Genomic DNA, 22194 nt, shown 5'->3' with positions numbered 1-22194 from the left:
GCTTGAGATTTTTGATAATATTGAGCCAGGGCCCATTGTTATCAAATTTATACATGGTTTACTTGAATCTAGTGCATTTTGGTTTGGACCAAGTTTTAAGTTTGTACTTTTTTAACATTATATCTCTGCAAATGTAAAGGTATTTTCATTAAAATACAAGAGCTCTAAGAGAGCACTAGCAAATGTGGAGTCTGTCAGGCCTTCTCTGTGCAATGGTAAATTAGGTCAGGGACCCTGTTCTCTCATTAAGGTGATGTGGGCACAGAGGATGAATTCAAGGGACTGGGGTGTATAGCCTGCAGGGAAGACTCGAGAGGATTTTCCTGTCACTTTGATTAGCAGGAGCTGCAGGCAGAAGACTGAGAAAGTGGAGCAAAGGTGAGTGTCTTGAATTCATAAGGAAACTAATTTGAGCTCCAGAGTAAGGAAACACTTTCTAGTCATTAGAACTCTCAAGTCAGTGAGAGCCATCAAAACAGGGCTGAGCTGCATGAGGAAGCAGAGAGCCCCAGGGAGTATCCACACAAAGGAAAGGACCTCGGAGGAAATTAGACACTGGCTGGAGGCTGGGAACATGGACTCCCAAAGCTTCCTTGTTCCTCCTTTGAGTCTGAAAAGATCTTGTACTTGTGCTGGGGTGGTTTCGCCTTCCGTGGAAAGCCAGGACTCACCTGCGATGATGGCACTAGTTGTGAAGAAAACATGGTTGACTGGAACCACTGTGGTCATCGTGTAGAGCTTTGTGGCTTGATTCAGGAACCTAGAGGAGACGGCAATTACTGAGGCTCCAGGTCAGCAGCGCTCAGCAGCACGCTAACAATAGCTTGAAGAAGTGCGTGCTCTGTAGCCTCAACTACAAAGGAGAGGAAGTGCAGAGGAAGGGCACTTCCAATCAGCGGTCCGAGCTTCGATGCATCTGATGTATGAGATCAGATGTCAGGTTTTATGGTCTGTTTAAACCAACAACAGTACCAATGAAAAGCAATTAATCATATTCCGAGGCCACAGAAGTTTGAGTTGGAAGTGATTCAAGCTGCTGGACCAGTATCACACCGGGGCTGATTCATTAGGATAGACCTTAGAACCTGTGGAATATCATATCTGGGGAACGTATAGCTATCCACTGACATGCCACGTGCCAAGAAAGCAGACAGAGAAGCAAAGGAATGTTTAATGTTTCAAAAGCAATGCTTGGTGCTCCAGCTGCAGAGCACATGTGGGAGCTGAGCTTCGCTCCGGCCACCCCCAGGAACTCAAGTTCCCACACTGGCTGTGCTGCTCAGGCAGAGACAAAGCAGTGCCTTGCATGGGCATTACCTGGGAGGTTTCAAAAAGTACTGCTGTTAGGTAGGGCGAGTGATCTGCTCACTCTCCAGCAAGGACAGCAGATGTCAAGAATAACTAAAAAAAAAAAAAAAAAAAGAGGTTTGTGGACAAAGCTAGTGTGTGTGTGTGTGTGTGTGTGTGTGTGTGTGTGTGTGTACATGTATAAACAAACCTTGGGTAATTTTAATGGGAATCAAGGTGGAGGACTACATTTTTACTTTGAGAGAGAGTTAAATAAGGTTGACAGGATACAGTCTTCCTTTAGCTGTGTCTGCCTTTACATTCCTGAAGTGTGCTATAAAGTAATGACACTAATCACTAAATTCCCCAAGGCACTGCATCAGCACCGATTAATTCAGAAGACAGAGGTGGTGAAATAGAATGGTGAAGTATGATAAACACACTCCGTCTTAGGAAGTAGATTTCTCCTGTCACTCTCCTGCCTCAGGCCCTAGATCTACTTACCCACAGGACAGACTGCTGCCATCTGTAGAACAAGCCCCACCCCTCATCAGCAGTTTGAGATCTGGTTTCCTTCTGGGCACTGGGAGATGCTTCTGCATAGTGTTTTGGGGTGAACTCTCTGGATAACTCAAAAGAGCCCAGCAGGCAGAGGTTTAATCACAATGTGAAAAGTGGGGAGGGTGATTAAAACAGATGGAGGTGGGGGACAGGAATTAAAAATGTTCCATGTCACCAGTATTAGGACCCAAGAGAAACATGAAACAATCATTCCTAAATCCCATGGGTATGAAGGAAATTCTGGCCAAAGATACAAAGTTCTGGAGAAAGGGTTTTCCTCCGGGCCAAACGTCTGGTTTCGTCCATCTCTGGGCAATTAATGAGCATGAGCTAAGAGATGGAGGTGAAGGGTTCATGCATTGCCTATATTTAGAAAGAAGCCCTGGATGTGGACCGGCTCCTTTGATTTATTGCTAATGACAACCTGTGTGCGATCGGTATTAATTACAAGCAGAAGAGCATCAGGGAAGCATCGAGCCCACTTAGCTGGATGGCGGCCTCACTTCAGACTGTGCAAGACACGAAGGCAGTTCTCAGTACGAACTAATCACTGGGTGGAAGAGGAAAGCAAGGCATGCTGGCTGTGGAGAAGCCGGAGGTCTTTGCCGTGAGAGACCATTTCGCCTATCACCTAAGCCAGCGCAGAGACCATTTCGCCTATCACCTAAGCTGGCGCGCAGAGAGGCCCAGGGGTCCTGAAAGCCCGCTGACTTTGTGGACACTGACTTACTTGACTTGGAAAACACAAGAGGCGACCATGATGACAAGCATGATATAGAAGATGGCGTACGTGAGCTGCATTTTACCCGTCACCGAGAGAGTGATCATGCCTGAGACAGCTTTCACTGAAATCACAGTCAATGAGGCTGGAAGACAAGAACACAAACAAAATACATAGTGGAGACCGATGTACAGATACATATCTGACGTTTACTTGCTGGAGCGGCTAATGTGCCAATTGTGCTTTCAGGACCGTGTTTGGGAAGGTGTGTGCCAGGGCGGACGCACGCACACAGGGCTCTGCGGCTCACACTGCGTTGCCGTGGGACGGGGGCCTTCTACTCTGCAGCAAGGTGCTCACTTTCCATCCCCAACTGTTGGAAGACTGCCACAGAGACGACAGGAAGCACTCTCAGATGGGAAAGGCAAAGGCAATGAGGGGAAGCAACAGGCCAGAGCGCCGAGGCCTCCCGGGGAAAATGACAGACGACAGTGGGAAGTCCAAAGCTGAACAGGCCAGAAGACAGGAAGCAAAAGGCTTCACCGAGCAGCCTGAGTTTACTGAGGGTTGTGCGAAGATTTTATTAGTGAGTGCCATGCCCTTTCTGACAAAGACAATAAAGAGAACCAGGACCAGAACTGAGTATTCATTTCTCAGACTGAACCATAAATATGACATTTATATGAGCAACATCTTCTGATGTTCTGTGCTGAGGAGGGACGGGGTGGGAACAACTTTTCATAGGTTCCAGAAATCAATGAAGAAAAACGGACTACAAAATGGACTGCCAAGCAGCCTGTGTTTTCTTTTCACGTTTCTATAGAATCCAGAGCTTTTTCTCTGTCTCAGATCCTTTGAAATTATGTTGCAAACCATTTCATACTTCAGCTGAAACCATAGAAAATTCTAAAGCAGGGGCTGAGCAGATGGCTCAGTGGGTAAAGTGTTTGCTGCGTAAATACAGGACCTGAGTTCGAATCCCCAGAACAGATGTAAAAACTGTGGCTGTGTGCATCTGTAACTGCACTGCTGGGGGTGGGGTAGAGGCTGAGACAGTGGATCCCGGGAGTTTTCTGGTCAGCCAGTCTAGCTCCAACAGCGGGCTTCAAGTTCAGTGAGACTGTCTTTAAAAGGTGGAAAAAACGACTCCTCAATGTCAGCCTCAGGCCATCACCCATGCCCAGAGGAGCAAGGCACACATGCAAGATACAGCGCACATAAGAAGAAAATTCACAAGTAATTTTTTACATGAAATCAAGTAATTACAAGCCAAACACAATGTGAAAGGGAAGAACTCCTGCATTACTGTTGTTGGTCTACATGGGTCATAATATATCAGAATGTTTTCCTTTTTAGCTTTTTTTTTTTTTTTTGGTTTTTCGAGACAGGGTTTCTCTGTGTAGCTTTGCGCCTTTCCTGGAACTCACTTGGTAGTCCAGGCTGGCCTCGAACTCACAGAGATCCGCCTGGCTCTGCCTCCCAAGTGCTGGGATTAAAGGCGTGCGCCACCACTGCCCGGCCCTTTTTAGCTTTTAAAAAGAACATATAAAATATATAAAGAATATGTTTAAAGTAGGTAAAGACCATCCATAATTGTATTTTTCAAAATCTGAAGATTCACTATAATTTGAAGAATACTATGGCACACTTCCAAGCTAAGTATTTTCTTTCAATTAAAAGTCTTAATTATCAGAGATTAAGAGGCAAATTCTAAAATGAATCTCCAATCTGAGCCAGGAGATCTTATAACTTGGGTCCACTCCATCTCAAAGTGTCTTCTGACCTGATCTGCCACATCTGACTGAGACCCAGTCAGGCTTTAGGTAACCTATGGATTTTAAGCTCTGTACACCTGTATGTCACTCGGTGGTTAAGTCTGCGGGTCACTCCTCAGGGACCCCAACTTCCTCCTGAAACTGGAGCACAGTGTGGCTACAGCCATGTGGTCTGGCCAGCCAGGTCTCCCAGAGGGCTGATTAATGGAGAAGCAATTGAACACATTGTTCCAATAGCCTTAGAACCTCAGGGCTACAGATGACCTTAGAGGCCAGCTAACTTAACTGCCATATAATTTCAAGATAAACTCAAGCAACACCCCACCCCCCAAACTAGAATTCTTTAGAAAACTGCTAAACAAGCCGGGCGGTGGTGGCGCACGCCTTTAATCTCAGCACTCGGGAGGCAGAGCCAGGCGGATCTCTGTGAGTTCGAGGCCAGCCTGGGCTACCAAGTGAGTTCCAGGAAAGGCGCAAAGCTACACAGAGAAACCCTGTCTCGAAAAACCAAAAAAAAAAAAAAAGAAAAAAAAAAGAAAACTGCTAAACAAACCACCAACTTCTATAACTGATCATATTTTGGATGTATGAATAACTGCTATTTTTGTAATTCTTCAAGTTATTTCTAGGCTGGTTATCAAGCACTACAGAGTACTTGTTTTTGCTATTCTTGAGTGGGGGGGGAAGGGGAGGGTGGCTGATGAAAATTGGCTGAAATTCACAATTGTGACACAGTATCAGTGTGATGTACATTAGAGACCTCTGCATACAAGGAAAGATGGCTGGAAACATCATTAAGATACTATCAATTGTGATCTATGATACTGGGAATATGATAAAATTAAATTAAAATATCTATAAAAGAGAGGAGGTAGAGCAAAGGGAACATTCCTCCACTGTTGGTGGGAGTGCAAACTTGTACAGCCACTTTGGAAGTAAGTATGGTGGTTTCTCAGAAAACTGGGAATCATTCTACCTCAAGACCCAATGATACCACTCTTGGGCATATACCCAAAGAATATTCAATCATACCACAAGGACACTTGCTCGGCTATGTTCATAGCAGCATTATTTGTAATAGCCAGAACCCGGAAACAACCTAGATGCCTCTCAACCAAAGAATGGATAAAGAAAATGTGGTGCATATACACAATGGAGTACTACTCAGCAGTAAAAAACAATGACCTCATGAAATTTGCAGGCAAATGGATGGAACTAGAAAATATCATCCTGAGTGAGGTAATCTAGACTCAGAAAGACAAACATGGTATGTGCTCACTCATAAGTGGATAGTAGATGTAAAGCAAAGGATAACCAGATTATCACCCACAGAAGCTAGGTAACAAGGAAGACCCTAAGAGGGACACATGGATCACCCTGGGAAGTGGAAATAGATGAGATCTCCTGAGTAATCTGGGGGCAAAAGGGGCAATAGAGGGCAGAGGATGAAGGAACAGGATGGTCGAGCTGGAACAGGGACAGAGTGAGAGAGCAATGAAAGAGATATCTTGATAGAGGGAGACATCATGGAGATAGGGAGAAATCTGGTGCTAGGGAAGTTCCCAGGAATTCACAGGGATGACCCAGTTTAGACTACTAGCAATAGTAATGGGAGGACGCCCACCCCAGTAATCAGATTGATGAACACCCTAACTGTCATCATAGAGCCTTTCTCCAGTAACTGATGGAAGCAGATGGAGAGATCCACAGCCGAGCACCAGGAAGTCCAGAAGTCTAGTCAAAGAGGAGGAAGAGGTATTCTATGAGCAAGGGGCATCAAGATCATGATGGGGAAACCTACAGATACAACTGAACCAAGCTCATGGGAACTCATGAAATTTAGACCAACAGCTATGGAGCCTGCATGGGACTGGACTAGGCCTTCTGCATAAGTGAAACAATTGTGTAGCTTGAAACAATTGTCTGTTTAAGGGGCCCCCTGGCAGTGGGAATAGGATCTATCCCTGGTGCATGAGCCAGCTTTTTGGAGCCTATTACCTATGGTAAGACACCTTGCACAGCCTTGATGCAGGGGGAGGAGCTTGGACTTGCCTCAGCTGAATGTACCAGATTTTGCTGATTCCCCATGGGAGGCCTTACCTTTTCAGATGAGGAGATAGGGGGTGGGCTGGGAGGGAAGGCTGGGGGAGGGTGGGAGGAGGGATAAGAGGGGGATCTGTGGTTGGTATATAAAATGAATAAAAAATTGCTTAATAAAAAATCTATAAAAGCATATATGTTCATTTAAAAATTAGAAAATACAAGAAAGTTTGGAAAGGAAAATAAAAATCAATTGTCACGCCTTTAATCCCAGCACTCGGGAGACAGAGGCAGGCAGAGCTCTATAAGTTTGAGGCCAGCCTGGTCTACAGAATGAGTTCCAGGACAGCCAAGGCTACACAGAGAAACTTTGTCTGGAAAAAAAAATCAATTGTCATCTTTTTTTTTGTTTTTTGGAGACAGGGTTTCTTTGTGTAGGATTGTCATCTTTTTTATAATTTATTTTTATTTTATGTTCATTGGTGTTTTGCCCGCATGTGTGTCTGTGTGAGGGTGTCAGAAGCCCTGGAACGGGAGTTACAGACAGGTGTGAGCTGCCGTGTGGGTGATGGGGATTGAATCGGGGTCCTCTGGAAGGGCAGCCATGCTCTTAACCACTGAGCCACCCCTCCAGCCCCCAACTGTCATCTGAGTACTCATCCTCAAGTCATTTGTCAACATTTGGGCACATCATTATTTTACTTTTTTCAAGGAAGAATGTATCACAGCACGTGACTCACACAGTCTACACACTTAGAAACCTATTTTTATCACCATCAAGTGTTTTCTATGACATGAAGCATTCTAAAGACTTTTATTGGCTGTCAAGAATGCCTTCGTATGAGGTGTATAATTTATTTTGACAATTTCCTATTTTTGGATATTTAGACTGAATCCTTTTTCCTCTTACATTAAAACGAGGCTGCGGTGAACTTTTCTGAACATAAATCCGTCCATCATCCTGCCTATTTCTGTGGAAATCACCTGAAGGGGAATAGTGTGTTGACAGCTGTGTGTGAAGGCTTCTGAAACAGCCTCACAGACAGCCTTCTGGAGTCACGCTGTCACATGGTGTCAGTCTTCATGACACACATTTTTATTGTTTTCTTCTATTTTCTCTATTTTCTTAATCAACAACCACAAACACATACTCCTTTTGCTGCTACGACATATTCTCCCAGCGTCCTGCTCATTCCTAATTTGATTTCTGGCTCTCCTAGTTTAACGCTTAGTTCTTTATCCCATTCTAAGGATTCCTGGGTGACTAGATACTAGATTAACATCTCCTGATCAAAGCCATCAATATTTCAGTTGTTTTTGCATTGACAACTGGAGTGTGCTAAAAATAGGGTGAGGTTTCTGGATCCCACAGCATTCTGACCCTTGGGAGGACTGTGCATAGAGACTTCAGATTTTTTTTTTTAAAGAAAGGAGATCACAGATTGTCATTAACAATACTCACTACACTGTGCAACAGAACTCAAAACCTAAACCATGCCAAAGTAACAAAAGACCTTCACTAGATTTATCCTGACATTCAAAAATTGCTAAGAAAATACAATTTAAATGCTCTCAATGAACAAAAAAAATGGTCAATGTTTGAGGTGATGGATATATTAACTACCAGTGTGATCATTACAATAGTGTTCATAAATCATAACACCCCTTTACCCCATAAGTTTATATAGCTATACATTGTCAATTTATAATTAAAGTCTCTAAAATTAGGGGCATTTGAGGGGTAGTTTGGAAACCTAGTACAGTAGAAGCTTCCTAAAACATATACATATATGAAAGTGATCTAAATGAAATCGCCAACTAATGGGGGAGACAGAGCCCCAACTGTCCATCTCCTGTCATCAAATGAAGCTTCCAGTCTTGGGATTGGGTTATACCTAATGGAGTTGTTGGCCAAAGGGGTTCCATAGGAACCCCCAAACAACCCAGGCTGTTACCAAACCTTAGGTAACAGCTCTCCACAAGTGACAGCTCCCTGTTGCCGAGGACAACACCTACACAGCTCACTGAACATGGAGAAGTGGAGCCGGCACCTGCACAGAGCCTTTACGCCTTCGTTCTAGCATCTTTGGCACAGGAAGGTACTCTGAACATTACCAAAAGAAAGGTAAACACCAAGTCAGCTACAAACCCGCTGATCTACAATAGTGCCCTACCTGCAAGAAATGCTAGGGTGATGGTGACACAAGCTTGAGTGACCAATCAATGTCTGACTTGACTTAAGGCCCACTCCAGAGACGGCATTGGTACCCAAAACTGCTTGGGTGACTAAGAACCTGAGAATAGATAGCCTGGGAACACAGGGTAAACCCAAATGCCACTGGTCTAAAATAAAAGTAGCAATAAAAATGACACCTAATGCCATTCTGTTCTACTCATAGATCAGTGCCTTGCTCAACCATCATCAGAGAAGCTTCCTCCTGCAGCAGATGGGAACAAATACAGAGACCCACAGCCAGACACTATGCAGAGAATGAGAGACTTTGGAACATTCAGCCCTAAATGGAGGTCTCCATCTAATTCCTCCCCTCAGGGCTCAGAGAACCCTGTGGAAGAGGAGGCAGAAAGAGTGTGAGTGTCAGAGGGGATGGAGGACACCAAGAAAACAAGGCCCTCTAAGTCAACATAATCAGAACACATTTGAACTCATAGCGACTGAGGAAGCATGCACAGGGCCGACATGGGTCTGCCTTCCAGTTCAGTGTTTTAACGGGATTCCCACGTGAGTGGATGACAGAGTCTCTCTTTCTTGTGTCTTCCCTTGGGCTCTTTTCCTTCTGTTGGTTTTGTCCAATTCTGATGGGTTGGGTTTTGTATTATCTTATTATATTTTACTTTATTATATCTTATTTTATTATTATCCCTTAGAAGCCTGGTTTTTTTTGTTTTTGTTTTTTTTTTTCTGAGACAGGGTTTCTCTGTGTAGCTTTGCGCCTTTCCTGGGACTCACTTGGTAGTCCAGGCTGGCCTCAAACTCACAGAGATCCGCCTGGCTCTGCCTCCCGAGTGCTGGGATTAAAGGCGTGCACCACCACCGCCCAGCCCTGTTTGTTTTCTAACGAGAGACAGAAAGGGAGTGAATCCAGATGTGAAGGGAGGTGGGGAGGAACTGTGAGGAGTAGAGGGAGGGGAAACTGTAATCAGGATATATTGTATGAGGAAAAAATAAAACCTATTTTCAATAAATGGAAAAAAGATTTTAAAAAGTGTGTGTGTGTGTGTGTGTGTGTGTGTGTGTGTGTGTGTGTGTAAATGATGTCACCAGATGTCACCAGTAGCAAGACAGCTACTCACTGGAAGCCATTTTGCTCTGCCTTTCCGTTTCTTGTGTTTTTTTCTTATTTTTGAGATAGGGTCTCACGTAGCTCATATTGGCCTCAAGCTCAAGTATATAGATGATTCTGGCCTTGAACTCCCAATTCTCCTGCTTGCATATCTGAAGTACTAGGATTACAGACATTTTGATCTATCACACAATCAATATCAGATCAACAATGAAGACAAAACTACCCATGTACTTCCACTCCCTCTCACTCACCTCCAACTTTGCCTCGTGTGTGCGTTTTTTTGTTTTTTAATTTTAATTTTATATGTATGGGCATTTTGTCCCACTTGCATGCTGATGCCTGCAAAGGCAGAGGAAGGCATCAGATCCCCTGAAAATGGAGCTACATGGTTGTGAGCCATCTATAAGTTAAAAATCAGAGAACATTAAAGGTGACAAGCAGAGGCATTCTGAGAAGAAGAGTCTTGTCCAGCTGGGCAAGGTGATGCACACCTTCAACCCTAGCACTTGGGAGGCAAGTGGATTCGAGGCCAGCTTGGAGTACATAATGAGTTCTAAAAGAGCCAGGACTGCATAGTGAGACCCTGTCTAGAAGAAGGAGGAGGAGGTCCATCAAATCCAGGTCCTCTGGAAGAACAGCAAGTGTTCTTAACCACTGAGCCATCTCTCCAGCCCTTCACGTGTGTTTCAAATCATACAACACCATACATTTTTCAAATCTTCCCATGATTCTCATAACTACTTTTTTTCTTGTAAAAGTCACTAGTGACTAGCAATAATAATGATCATAGTATTAATCAACAATTATAGGTTTTAATATTAAGTATTTTCACAATGATCTTGAATATATATGCTGCAATTCAATCTGGGTTTGCACTTTGTGTAGTTCAATATTAGAGGGTCCAGTTCAACACTAAGTATTCAGATCTTCTATCTCAATGCATTTGTATATCTCTTTTTATGTTCCATGAGCAGAGAGAAGTCTCCTACACCTCTTACCTTTCTATTAGTGTAGATTTCTGAGATTTTCCCATAGCATATTCAACATGAGGTACCATTGGACTAGACTCTCTTCCTCCTCCTCCTCCTCCTCCTTCTTCTTCCTCCTCTCACCCCTACTCCTCCTCCTCCTTCTAGACAGGGTCTCACTATACAGTCCTGGCTCTTTTAGAACTCATTATGTACTCCAAGCTGGCCTCAAATCCACTTGCCTCTCAAGTGCTAGGGTTGAAGGTGTGCATCACCTTGCCCAGCTGGACAAGACTCTTCTTCTCAGAATGCCTCTGCTTGTCATCTTTAATGTTCTCTGCCTGATTTTTAAACTTAGTAAAACACGATACCTATTTTCTTCTACTTTAGGCATAAGTTACACAGTTCTAGGTAAAGTATATACGTATATACGTTCAAAACATTTCACATCTAGCAAGGCTGATCAGAGAGGGAGCTGGTCCTGAAGGAGGCCCTTGCCCTAGTACCGAGTGCTAATCATGGCAGGTGTAGAGATCTGAGTAGGAGGGGGCTTTGGAAGGACTCATTCTAGAAGATAGTGGGTATGTGTGTGGCTATTTCAGCAACTCACACAGAGTTGTACCCATGCACATGGACTGAATTCAATTCAGAACCATTTTGAAAATTAAACTGAGAGTTTCTCTGAAGTCCAATTTGAAAATCTTTCTTTTAAAAAACTGGTTTCACTTACATTTATGTTCGCAACTTGATCTTAATTCTGTTATGTTCCTATTTCAACTTTCCTTTTATTTTCAATATTTTTCTATATGGTACACATTTTTTCTTTTCTTGTTTGCTTTTGAAATAAATACAAAGTCCCCCCTCTGTTTTCAGCAGATGGTGTTTTGTGTAGGGGATATTTGTTTCCAAAAATAAGTGTCATGAACACAAATGCTCCAGTGCAGAGGAGAGGACTAACTAACTGATGAAGTAGAAAGATGGGAGCCCAGCATCTCGCTAAATGGGGTGGGGTGCACCTACTCCAGTGATGTCAGTACAGTCTATTAAGTTTGGTCCATCTTACAGCAAGAGGGGGATAAAGGAAGAGTTCTAAATAAAGTATTAGAGAAGTTACTCAGTATGGGGTGTGAGCTATCTTAGTGTTGGCATATTAAGTGTATGAGAAAGATCAGGAGAGATGGGAGATGAAAGGGTCTGAGAAAAAAAGTCCTTAGAATACAGTTGGTTATCTAAGCACCAGGTTTCAACCTTTCCAGGAGCCACTGGGACAAAAAGAAACAAAGAATGAAGGAAGTATAGCACTTAAAAGAATCATGCTTACGCTTCATGTTATCCACATTTAAGTTAAGAGTATAAACAGGATAGATCTTGTGAAGCAAGATCATTGAGTTCTTTAGTTTCTTCTTTTCAATATTTTCAATTATTCTCTTAAAAAATCTTCAGATTCTCAGGGAGAAAAAAATTAGCAACAGATAAAAAACTTAAATGTATTTGAAAAAGAATTAAATATGTATAAATTGAGAAATGATATGCAAACTATAGTTTGTATAATTTGGACTTTCTTTTTGAGGGGCAGAGGTAGAAAACAGAAACAGTGAGGAAGGATAGCATGCCCAGGTACTTTCCTTCAGCCTCCTGACTCCGCACAGTGAAGAGACTCAGAACAGGTTCTTACCAAGGAGTGCCACCAGGGTGAGCAGGATCACAATGTGCTTCATTCCTTTTCTTTTATGGAAATACAGAAGAATGCAGAAAACTAGGATTTCTAAAATCTAAAAATGAAACAGATTAAAAAAAAAAAAGAGTGAGTTACTCTATATATCCCACAAGATGCCCAAAACATCTGCTTGGATTTGCCATGGTTCTCAGGAGGGCTGGGGTGACTGAAGTTCCCAGGGCTGACTGTAAATGCAGGGCAGCACCAAGACCCTCAGTCAACCAAAGAGCTTGAATACTACCCACCTACCAGTGATGCCAAGCCCAGCTCTCCAGATTCAGCTCCCCTGCCATTCTAGTCTCCTTTACCCAACTGTTTTCCATCCCTGTGTGCGCTGAGCAGACATGCTGTGCTAAATTGGACAATCCCTTAACTCTTGAGTCCTCACTTCCTGCCAGGCCCTTTTGTAGCCATGCCCACTGCAGGGGCTCCCAGCTGCACCCCCTTTACCCTCTGCCAGTCTCCTGGAAAAGCTGCATCCATCTTCCACTTTGCCTGACTCTACCTTGGCCTTTCAACATTCTACCATTTGGCAATCCAGAATTATTTAAAGTTTTGGATTAAGGAAATGTGGTACATTAACACAACAACATTTTACTTAGCTATAAAGAACATGCAGGAAAATGGGTGGAAATCATATTACACTACGTGGAATAAGTAAATCAGACACAGGAGAAAAAAAAAGAAACAACTGTGCATGAGATTCACACAGATTGATACTGGGAGTGAAAATATAAATTAGATCTAGCCATTCTTTTGCTTGAATTCTTATGGCTTTCCATCTATTGTATATTAAAATCAAATTTTCTCCTGGGTAACAATGTTTAGCTTCTGCCACAGACCTCATAGATGGTCCAGTCTGTGCCAGCCAGGGCCTCTGTTCTCTCACTTCCCCTTGTTCTCTCTTCCTCCTCCCCTCCCCTGCCTCCTCCGCTTACTGCAGCACAGTTAAACAACACTTTCATAGGCTCACAGATCAGGAAGGTTGAGAACCACTGCTCCAGGTCTTCATTATTACCCAACGTCCCTTCACCAATCTTCACAATGGTTCCTTCCACTCATTCACTCTCAGCTGAAATGTCACCTCCTCTGAGGTTTCCTGATGGCTTGATGTCTAAGAGTCACCCTGTCCCCCGCCATACCCTGGCTTCAGGTTGCTGTGGCCTGTTTATCATCATTGAGCATGTTTCTTGCTCTGTTTCTTCTCTGTCTTCCCAACTAGGAAGACCAAGCCAGTTCAACGAAAACAGGAACTTTATTGGTTCTGTTTGTCACTCTGTGTCCAGCACACAGTTGGTCACTCAATGAGTATTTATGGAATTCACAAATCTATTTCAAACAGCTTTCCTGCCAAACAGACTTAATATCCAATAAACTGAAAGTCTAAAATTTTGCTGTGGTTAGAAAAGCCTAGTATCATTTTCAACTCCCAGTGTTTGGGGTTTTTTACATTTAAATTTTTGCCACCCCTAAGAAACCTGAAACCCCTACAGTTATTTTTGGTAAAGAGGGGGTACTCTGCAGTGAAATCATAAATATGAAGATTTGCTTTTTAGACAAATAATTGTCTTTTCTTTAACAATCACCGAGTTAAGGACTTCACTATTTCCAGAATTGAGTTTTACTTATAGATCCTTCTCTAAATAATGTAAATTTCTGTTTGGGCTCTAGATCCTGCCATTGGCTAGATCTCTCTCAATTAGGAAGTTTTCCATATAATATGTAAGATTAAATTATCCTTTCAACTTTTCCCTGGTAAATGATACCAATTATTATCACTTTTCTGTATAGGACATATTTGCAAGGCTGTTAACTACGATGCCCTACAAAAGCTGTCCAAGTGCTCCCTATGCCTTCCCTCCAAGTGCTCCCTGTGCCTTCCCTCCAAGTGCTCCCTGTGCCTTCCCTCCAAGTGCTCCCTATGCCTTCCCTCCAAGTGCTCCCTATGCCTTCCCTCCACGTGCTCCCTACTCATGCCCTCAAGAGGTCCCTACTCCTTCCTTAGAGCTGCCCATGTAACACCGGGTGCCTCAGTCTCCTTCCACAGTTAACAGGAAGACCTTCTTGGCCCAGTGTTCTTCAGTGTAGACATCCAGTTCTCACTGATGGAGCTGTAGCACTGGATTCGTTACCAGGGGATGGAGAGCCCTCCCTCATGAGCACAGCATGGAACATCTGCTTCATGCCCACTCTGAATTTTGGTGAGGCAGGATATAGATAGTTGTAGCTAGTTCTAAAAATCATGTAGAAATTTCTCCTGCTCAAATCCCATCTCTGAGACTTCAGATAAATAAAACATGACTTCTTATTATCTAAAGAATGACTACAGTGGCACTGGGTTCCACCTTGTGTCAAGAGGTCACACAGCTCCCAGGGATAAAATATTCAAGCAGTATGAACAATGTCCATTCTCTTCTACACTTCTCTCTGACATACTCAGACAGCTGTGGCTTTATGGGTTCCCGCACCCCATGGAGAAGCCGCATTGCTGACTGGGTTCTGTGAGCCCAGTGTACACCGCTGTCAGGGCTCTCCTTATGTCAACTTACCAACCCTTCCAACCACCTTAGGAGACAGGAGCTGTAGTGGATGTCTGTTCTAACTATGACCCTGAGGTGCAGCAGGTAACTCTTCTGCCTATAACCTCAAAGCACCTGCCCCGGGGTGTGGTCTCGGGGTGACCCTTAAAACCCGAGATGCATGTACGCTGCTCTCTTTTCTCGCCTGCGGGCTTGGATGGTGTGGACTGACTCGGGCGGCAGAAAAGTGTGGGATAGTACTCCAGCCTTCCAGGACCCTGTGACAACTCTCCTGTTCTGTCTAGTGAGTTCTTTCCTAATAAATTCCTTTTACCCTTCAAGCAGACTCCTGTGGATTTCTCGCTATAAGGCACTATGATTATCTTCATTTTATGGGTGAGGAAACTGTTGTGTATGTGGGGCATGTTAAAGAATACTGCCCCCAGAATGCAGAATGACGCCACCCTACCCAAAGAGGCCCATGTCCTAAATTCCCAGAACACTTGTTTCCATTATGGCATATTGTATTGAAGCTTTGCAGCTGTGGTTAAGGTTATAGACCTGAAATGGGAGATGGTCCTGGACGAGTCAAGCATGTGAGTTCCTGGAAGCAGAAGCCACTATAGTCAGAGAGACTGGCAATCCAGGCAAGACCAAGCCAAGCACTGCTGAGAACCCGTAGAAGCTGGCAAGTGACAGATTCCTCCCTGGAGGCACCTTGATTCTAGTCAGGGTCCAGTAAGGCAATTCATTTCCGTTGTTTAAAGCTGCTGAGTGTGACAATTTGTTACAGAATTCATAGAAAACTGATTCAGGTTTTGGTCCCTGAAGTCTTTTCCAAGGAATTGTCTTCAAGATAAATTTTCTGAGTTGGTGTGGTGGTTTGAATAGGAATGGCCCTAATAGACTCATGTGTTTGAATGCTTGGCCCATAGGAAGTGTCACTATTAGGAGGTGTGGCCTTGCTGGAATAGGTGTGGCCTTGTTGGAGGAAGTGTGTGACTGTGGAGGTGGGCTCTGAGGTCTCCTATGCTCAAGCTGTGCCCAGTGTGGCACATAGTCTCTGTCTGCTGCCTGTGGATTAAGATGTAAGACCCTCAGATCTTTCTCCAGCACCATGTCTCCCTGCATGCTGCCATGTTTCTTACCATGACAACAATGGACTAAACCTCTGAAACTGTAAGCCAGCCCCAATTAAATGATTTCCTTTATAAGAGTTGCTGAGGCCATGGTGTCTCTTCTCAGCAATAGAAACCCTAACTAAGACAGTTGGTTTTGGAGTTTCTTTTCTCCTCCCTCCCTTCCTTTCTCTCTCCCTCCCTCTCCATAACCCTGGCTACCCTAGGACTCATTATGTAGACCAGGCTGGCCTTGAACTCACAGAGATCCACCTGCCTCTGCCTCCAGAGTGCTGGGATTAAAGGCGTGCACCACCATGTCTGGCACTTGGGGGTTTTGTAATTTGTTCTTGAATCTAATTCGATTAATGGCACTAGATACATTGTTTTGGTCACATGGGGTCAATGGTAGTCTAGGAGATGACATATCAAAACAGATGAATTTCACCAATCTGAGTTTATCTTTTATTTCTCTTTTTAAAAAAGACTTACTTTCATTTTAATCTCTTTCTCCCTCCTCCCCCCCCCTCTGTGTATGTACACTTGAGTGTGAGTGCCCATGGAGGTCAGAAGAGGGCGCTAGATCCCTTGGAACTGGAATTACAGGTGGTTGTTTAATCAGCTGATATGGGTGCTAGGAACTGAAGTCCTTTGCAAGAGCAGTACATGCTCAAAACCACTGAGTCATCTTTCCAGCCCCACCCTTTTTCTTTCTTGCAAGCTGAGTCATCCAAATGACTTTTTCTGTCTCACAGAAATAGTGTCTGTTAAGGTTCTCTGTAGACGGGGGTGGGAGGTAGGGGGGGAGAAGGGTGGGGGGGTTGGTGGGAGGGGGGAGAACAAGGGAATCCGTGGCTGATATGTAAAATTAAATTAAATTATAAAATAAAAAAAATATATGTGAAAAAAAAAAGGTTCTCTGTAGACATTTTGATCTTTGGTAGTCCGTTGTGCTGATCCTGCATAGGCAGTTCAGTGAAGTGTTGGAGTGTGCCCTCCAGAGACAGACAGCCTTGGTTTTGAGTTCTGACTTTCTGAACTGGTATTTATTGACTTTGGCCAAGCTATTAGCCCTCTCTCTATGCCTCTTCTGGGAGGTGAAGGAGCCTCTTCTGGTCTCCTCTTCTGGGAGGTGAAGGAGTCAATGGCGCCCACTCAGGACTGCTGCATAGGTGACGTGCAGGATGAGGCCGCAGCTCTGCACAGGCTCTGCCTGCTCTGTAAGAGCCCTCTACTGCGCATCCCCTGCTGCAGGCACATGGTGCTGTTCATCTAGGCAATGGAGCAAAGGGATCTCACAGAAGAAATGTTTAATAAAAACACAGTTTTCCCTCCAGGTTCACAGCACCAGATGGTGGGTGCTGGTTCGGCTTTGTCAGAACTGCAGACTTAATAATCAGCATTGAGGCATAGAATTACTTCAAATGATAGGTTTGGCCCCTGCCACTGCTGATTTAAGGAAAGAAAATGAGCACTGTGTAGATTATCATGCGAAGGATTTTATGTTCAGAACAGAGGTTTCAATTTGAGTAGTTTATTGGAAAGTCTGGGTGGGCAAAACAGCCACCACCTGTCAAAGAGCATGATGTCATCGAGGTCTAGGCTGTACCTCCTGTGTGGGCTGCAAAGAATACATTAACAGGTGTGCTGTTCAAGGAACAGCTCTATAGCTCTTGGTCAAGCAGGACATATGGGACTGAGGAAACTTAAACTCATCTCCTCCCTTAAGGGCACTAGCTGTGAGCTCACTGACACAGACGAAGGATTCCTCAGAGGGACTGTGCTATGCAGCGTCTTTCCAAACTACTCTGACCTGAGACCCCATTCAGCCTCGACTTTCGGCAGTTTTCAGTGAAGAGAACTACTCCTCTGCAGCATATGGTCTTGGAAAAGTTGAGCCAGTGGGTGAGCAGACTGATGTTCCCTGCCGCCAGCAGACACCAGACTTCTCAAATCCCTTTCTGCACAAGAACACCAAGCAGGGGACAGGCTCCTGGCCTTGTTGTGGTGAGGCTCCCACTTAACAGAGAACTGGAGATAACACAGGCACCCATGGCCCATGTGATTACATGTATGAAGGGTGAGAGATGAGCTGGTATGGCATATAACTTTACAGTTCCTTGAGGAAAATGCAAAACGGATTAAGACTTCTGAATATCTTTATCTATTTAATCCGTTGGTCTGATCAGTTCTGAAAAGCAATTCAGATGCTGCAGTTATATTGGGTGTAATACAGAAACGATGAATAATTGGGGTGTAATACAGAAACGATGAATGGCTTGTCAAAAACTAGTCTTCTGGGAGTGATGCTGAGACAGGGTCTTTCTGTGTGTCCCAGCATGGCCCTGAACATGTGGTCCTTCTACCTAGCCTTCCCAAGTGCTGTGATTACAGGCATGTGCCACCACACCCAGCTCAAAGAATAGTCTTAATGTAATTATGACCTTTGTAAAAACTAAACAAACAAAAAAAAAACAACCGAAAAAAACCCACCAAATCTGCTACATCTGAAAATTGAACTTTGATTATTTACAACAGATTTAACCCAAAACTCAGCTCAAAGATCTTAGCCTGGAACCCATCGCTCCTAGAGTTCTTAGTGATGCAGTTACAAAATGGATTTGATTCCAAACTAATATAAAATCGATCCATTCCTCTCATGGCAACAGTGCTGCTCCACTGTAACTTATTAAAGACTTATTTTATGCTATCTTATAAATATCTAAAAGTAGTTAAACTTTTCTGTGTGGAATTTATTTTGAAATAGTTTTCATTATTACAATATGGTTTTCAGAAGTAGAAGTCTCTCCTAGGATGATAAACTACTTTCCTCTCTATTACCTAGGTTACAATATACACTGCAGCACACCACACTACACAATACACTATACTACACTACAGCACACTACACTATACTATACACTATACTACACTACAGCACACCACACTACACAATACACTATACTACACTACAGCACACTACACTATACTATACACTATACTACACTACAGCACACTACACTACACTACACTATACTATACTACACTACACTACACTACATATACTATACTACACTACATTATACTATACAACACTACTCTATACTATACTCTATACTACACTACACTATACTACACAACACTACATATACTATACTACACTACATTATACTATACTATAGTACACTACACTATACTATACAACACTACTCTATACTATAAACTATACTACACTATACTATACAACACTACTCTATACTACACTACACTATACTACAGCACACTATACTATACAACACAACACTACACTATACAACACTACTCTATACTACACTATATTACACTATACTATACTACACTACATTATTCTATACTACACTATATTACACTATACTATACTACACTACATTACTCTATACTACACACTATATTACACTATACTATATTATACTTCACTACTCTATACTATACTATACTATACTACACTATTCTATACTACACTATATCACACTATACTATACTACACTACATTACTCTATACTACACACTATATTACACTATACTATATTATACTTCACTACTCTATACTATACTATACTATACTACACTATATCACACTATACTATACTACACTACATTACTCTATACTACACTATATCACACTATACTATACTACACTACATCACTCTATACTACACTATATCACACTATACTATACTACACTACATTACTCTATACTACACTATACTATACTATACTACAGCACACTATACTACTCTATACTATACAATACTATTCTATACTACACTATACTATACTACATTACTCTATACTACGCTATATTGCACTATACCATACTACACTACACTACATTACTCTATACTACACTATATTACACTATACTATACTACACTACATTACTCTATACTACACACTATATTACACTATACTATACTACACTACATTACTCTATACTACACTATATTACACTCCACTATACTATATTACACTATACTATGTTGAATGGGTAAGTAAAAAAATGAATTTAAGAGTTAGCTTTGAGAACATTTAGTTGTGAGGGTGTGGGGATGAGGGATGAAACTGGGAGGAGTTGGGGGAGGACTGGGGAATATGGTCCAAATACATTGTATACATGTATGCAATTCTCAGCGATTAAAATATTATATAAAATAGTTATCTTTAGAAAAATACCAAAATGTAATTAAACTTGGAGTATTTTTGTCCATCTGTAAGGTTTAATAAAAAGTTCATGGACTGAGGATACATCTCAGTAGTAGAATTCTTGCCTAGGGAGTGCTAACTAAGCCTGGTTTCAATCCTCAGTACCATGAAGGAAAAAAAGAAAAGCAAAAATTTTAAAAGGCAGTTTTGTCCTTTTCAGATGTATTCTCTGGTACTGAAAACAATACAAGATACATCATCATTAAACCATGCAGTTTATTCCAGGAAAGAAGGCTTGATGCATCTTTAATCTCCAGAGGATCCAACTCAGGCCATTCATTTTCTGGCCCTAGGCTATGTCACTTTCTTGCTCCTGGACGAAGCATTTGTTTTGCCTGTAGGCAGAAAGTTGTAATGTGCTGGTCAGATTTCAAGGCTGCACTACCATGAAATATTTAATAAAGTATAAAGAACAGAAATAAATCAGAGATTAAAGCTCCTTCTAGTGCTTAGATGTGATTGATGAAATTTGTGGTAGTTAAAAGACTCTGATGCTGGACAAGTAAGAAAATGAGTGGGGTGGAGTGGAGGCAGAGTATGAAGGACCCCAGGAAGGCTAACTGGAGTTGGGAAGCCCAATGCCCAGCACTAAGGGCAAGAGCTAAGGAAGAGCTGGGAAGTGACAGCCAGCACAGAAATGAAGTCCATGATAATAAGAGCCTGGCTAGCAACATATCACAAACAGGTGTTTCTTTAGGCAGGCCATTGTTGAGTGATGGGCTGGTTGATTGACCGATTAACCATTAATTCTCTCGTGGCAGTAAATTGCTGGAATAGAGGTAATTAGGTCATAATGTGGCTTGTAAAAAGTATAGCAAATAGAGACACTAGCTTTGTAATATTTCCACAGAAGAGGCTGCATCAGAGTTGTATCCATGAGGGTGGGTTTGCAGGGAGCTAGAAGGTGATAGAGTTATAGGATAGAGGAAGCAGGGTACTTTCCCAGCAGAGGAACCATAGGCAAAATGGCACTGAGTTATGTGGCTGGCAGGGTGATGCCTGTAGCTATGGTACTGATAATGATGAGCAAGGAGGGCATGCTTCTTAAGACACTGCTGGCATGGCCTGAGAAACCGACAATGAACGCTCAGGTTAACACAATGACAGTAGGAATACCAGAGAGGGGTCAAGTTCAAGAGACTTCGAAACATGTAAGGATGGAGAGTGGGGAATCAAGATGTGAGAGAAGTCATGTGTAGCTCAGGTTTCAATATGACAGACTGATACAGAAAAGATAAGAGATGAGAGAGTTTGGGGGCAAAATACTGAGTTCAGATACTGATATTTGCATTTGAGGAACCCATGGAACATTCATGAAGGGGTGAGCAAAGAGTGAGCAGTGAGTGAATGCAGAATGCAAAGCGTCAGGAGAGGCCTGAGAAGAAATAGATCACCTTGACACAAACTAGAGACGTCTAGGAGGAAAACTCAACTGAAGAATCACCTCCATCAGCTCGGCCTATGGGCATGTCTGTGGAGGCATTTTCCTGACAAATGGCTGATATGGACACTTCCACCCCTGGGCAGGTGATCCTGGGCTGTGGAAGAAAGTAAATTGAGAGAGCAATGGCTAGCAAGGCAGTGAGCAGCCCTCCTGCTTCTCCGTGCCTTCCTCACCTCCTACCTCCAGGTGCTTGTTTGGAGCCCTGCCCTAGCTTCCCTCAACCATGCTCCGTAAACTGCAAGCCAAACACACCCTTTCCTCCCCCACTTGCTTTTGGTCATGGTGTTTACCGCAGTAATAGAAAAACAAACCGGAACAGTATTTTAGAAGGCCTTGGTAGCACATATTGTGTAAGTAGACATATACAGTTGGCAGATGAAGAGGTGCCCACAAAAAGCCCAAGATGGAGTAGTCAGAGAAGGAAAGAAATGTAAAATATATCAAGAAAATCAAGGAGATGATAGGCATGGAGTAAATGCTGTACAAAATTCAAGAAT

General features: G+C 42.9%; 1 protein-coding gene across 1 annotated transcript in view; it reads right to left on the bottom strand.

Moving 5' to 3' along the window:
• Positions 1-22194, bottom strand: part of Nipal2 (NIPA like domain containing 2) — an 87846-nt gene that overhangs the window by 6634 nt on the left and 59018 nt on the right. Inside the window, exons 6-8 of the mRNA XM_059247848.1 lie at positions 12333-12429; positions 2579-2714; positions 672-760 (exon numbers count right to left, since the gene is read on the bottom strand). Of these exons, the coding sequence (XP_059103831.1) occupies positions 672-760; positions 2579-2714; positions 12333-12429 (322 nt within the window). The remainder of the gene's footprint in view (positions 1-671; positions 761-2578; positions 2715-12332; positions 12430-22194) is intronic.

Source organism: Peromyscus eremicus, chromosome 20 (assembly GCF_949786415.1).
Source record: "Peromyscus eremicus chromosome 20, PerEre_H2_v1, whole genome shotgun sequence".
Lineage (NCBI taxonomy): Eukaryota > Metazoa > Chordata > Mammalia > Rodentia > Cricetidae > Peromyscus > Peromyscus eremicus.
Note: the sequence above shows the minus strand (reverse complement) of the source record. Positions and strands in the feature narration are given on the sequence as shown.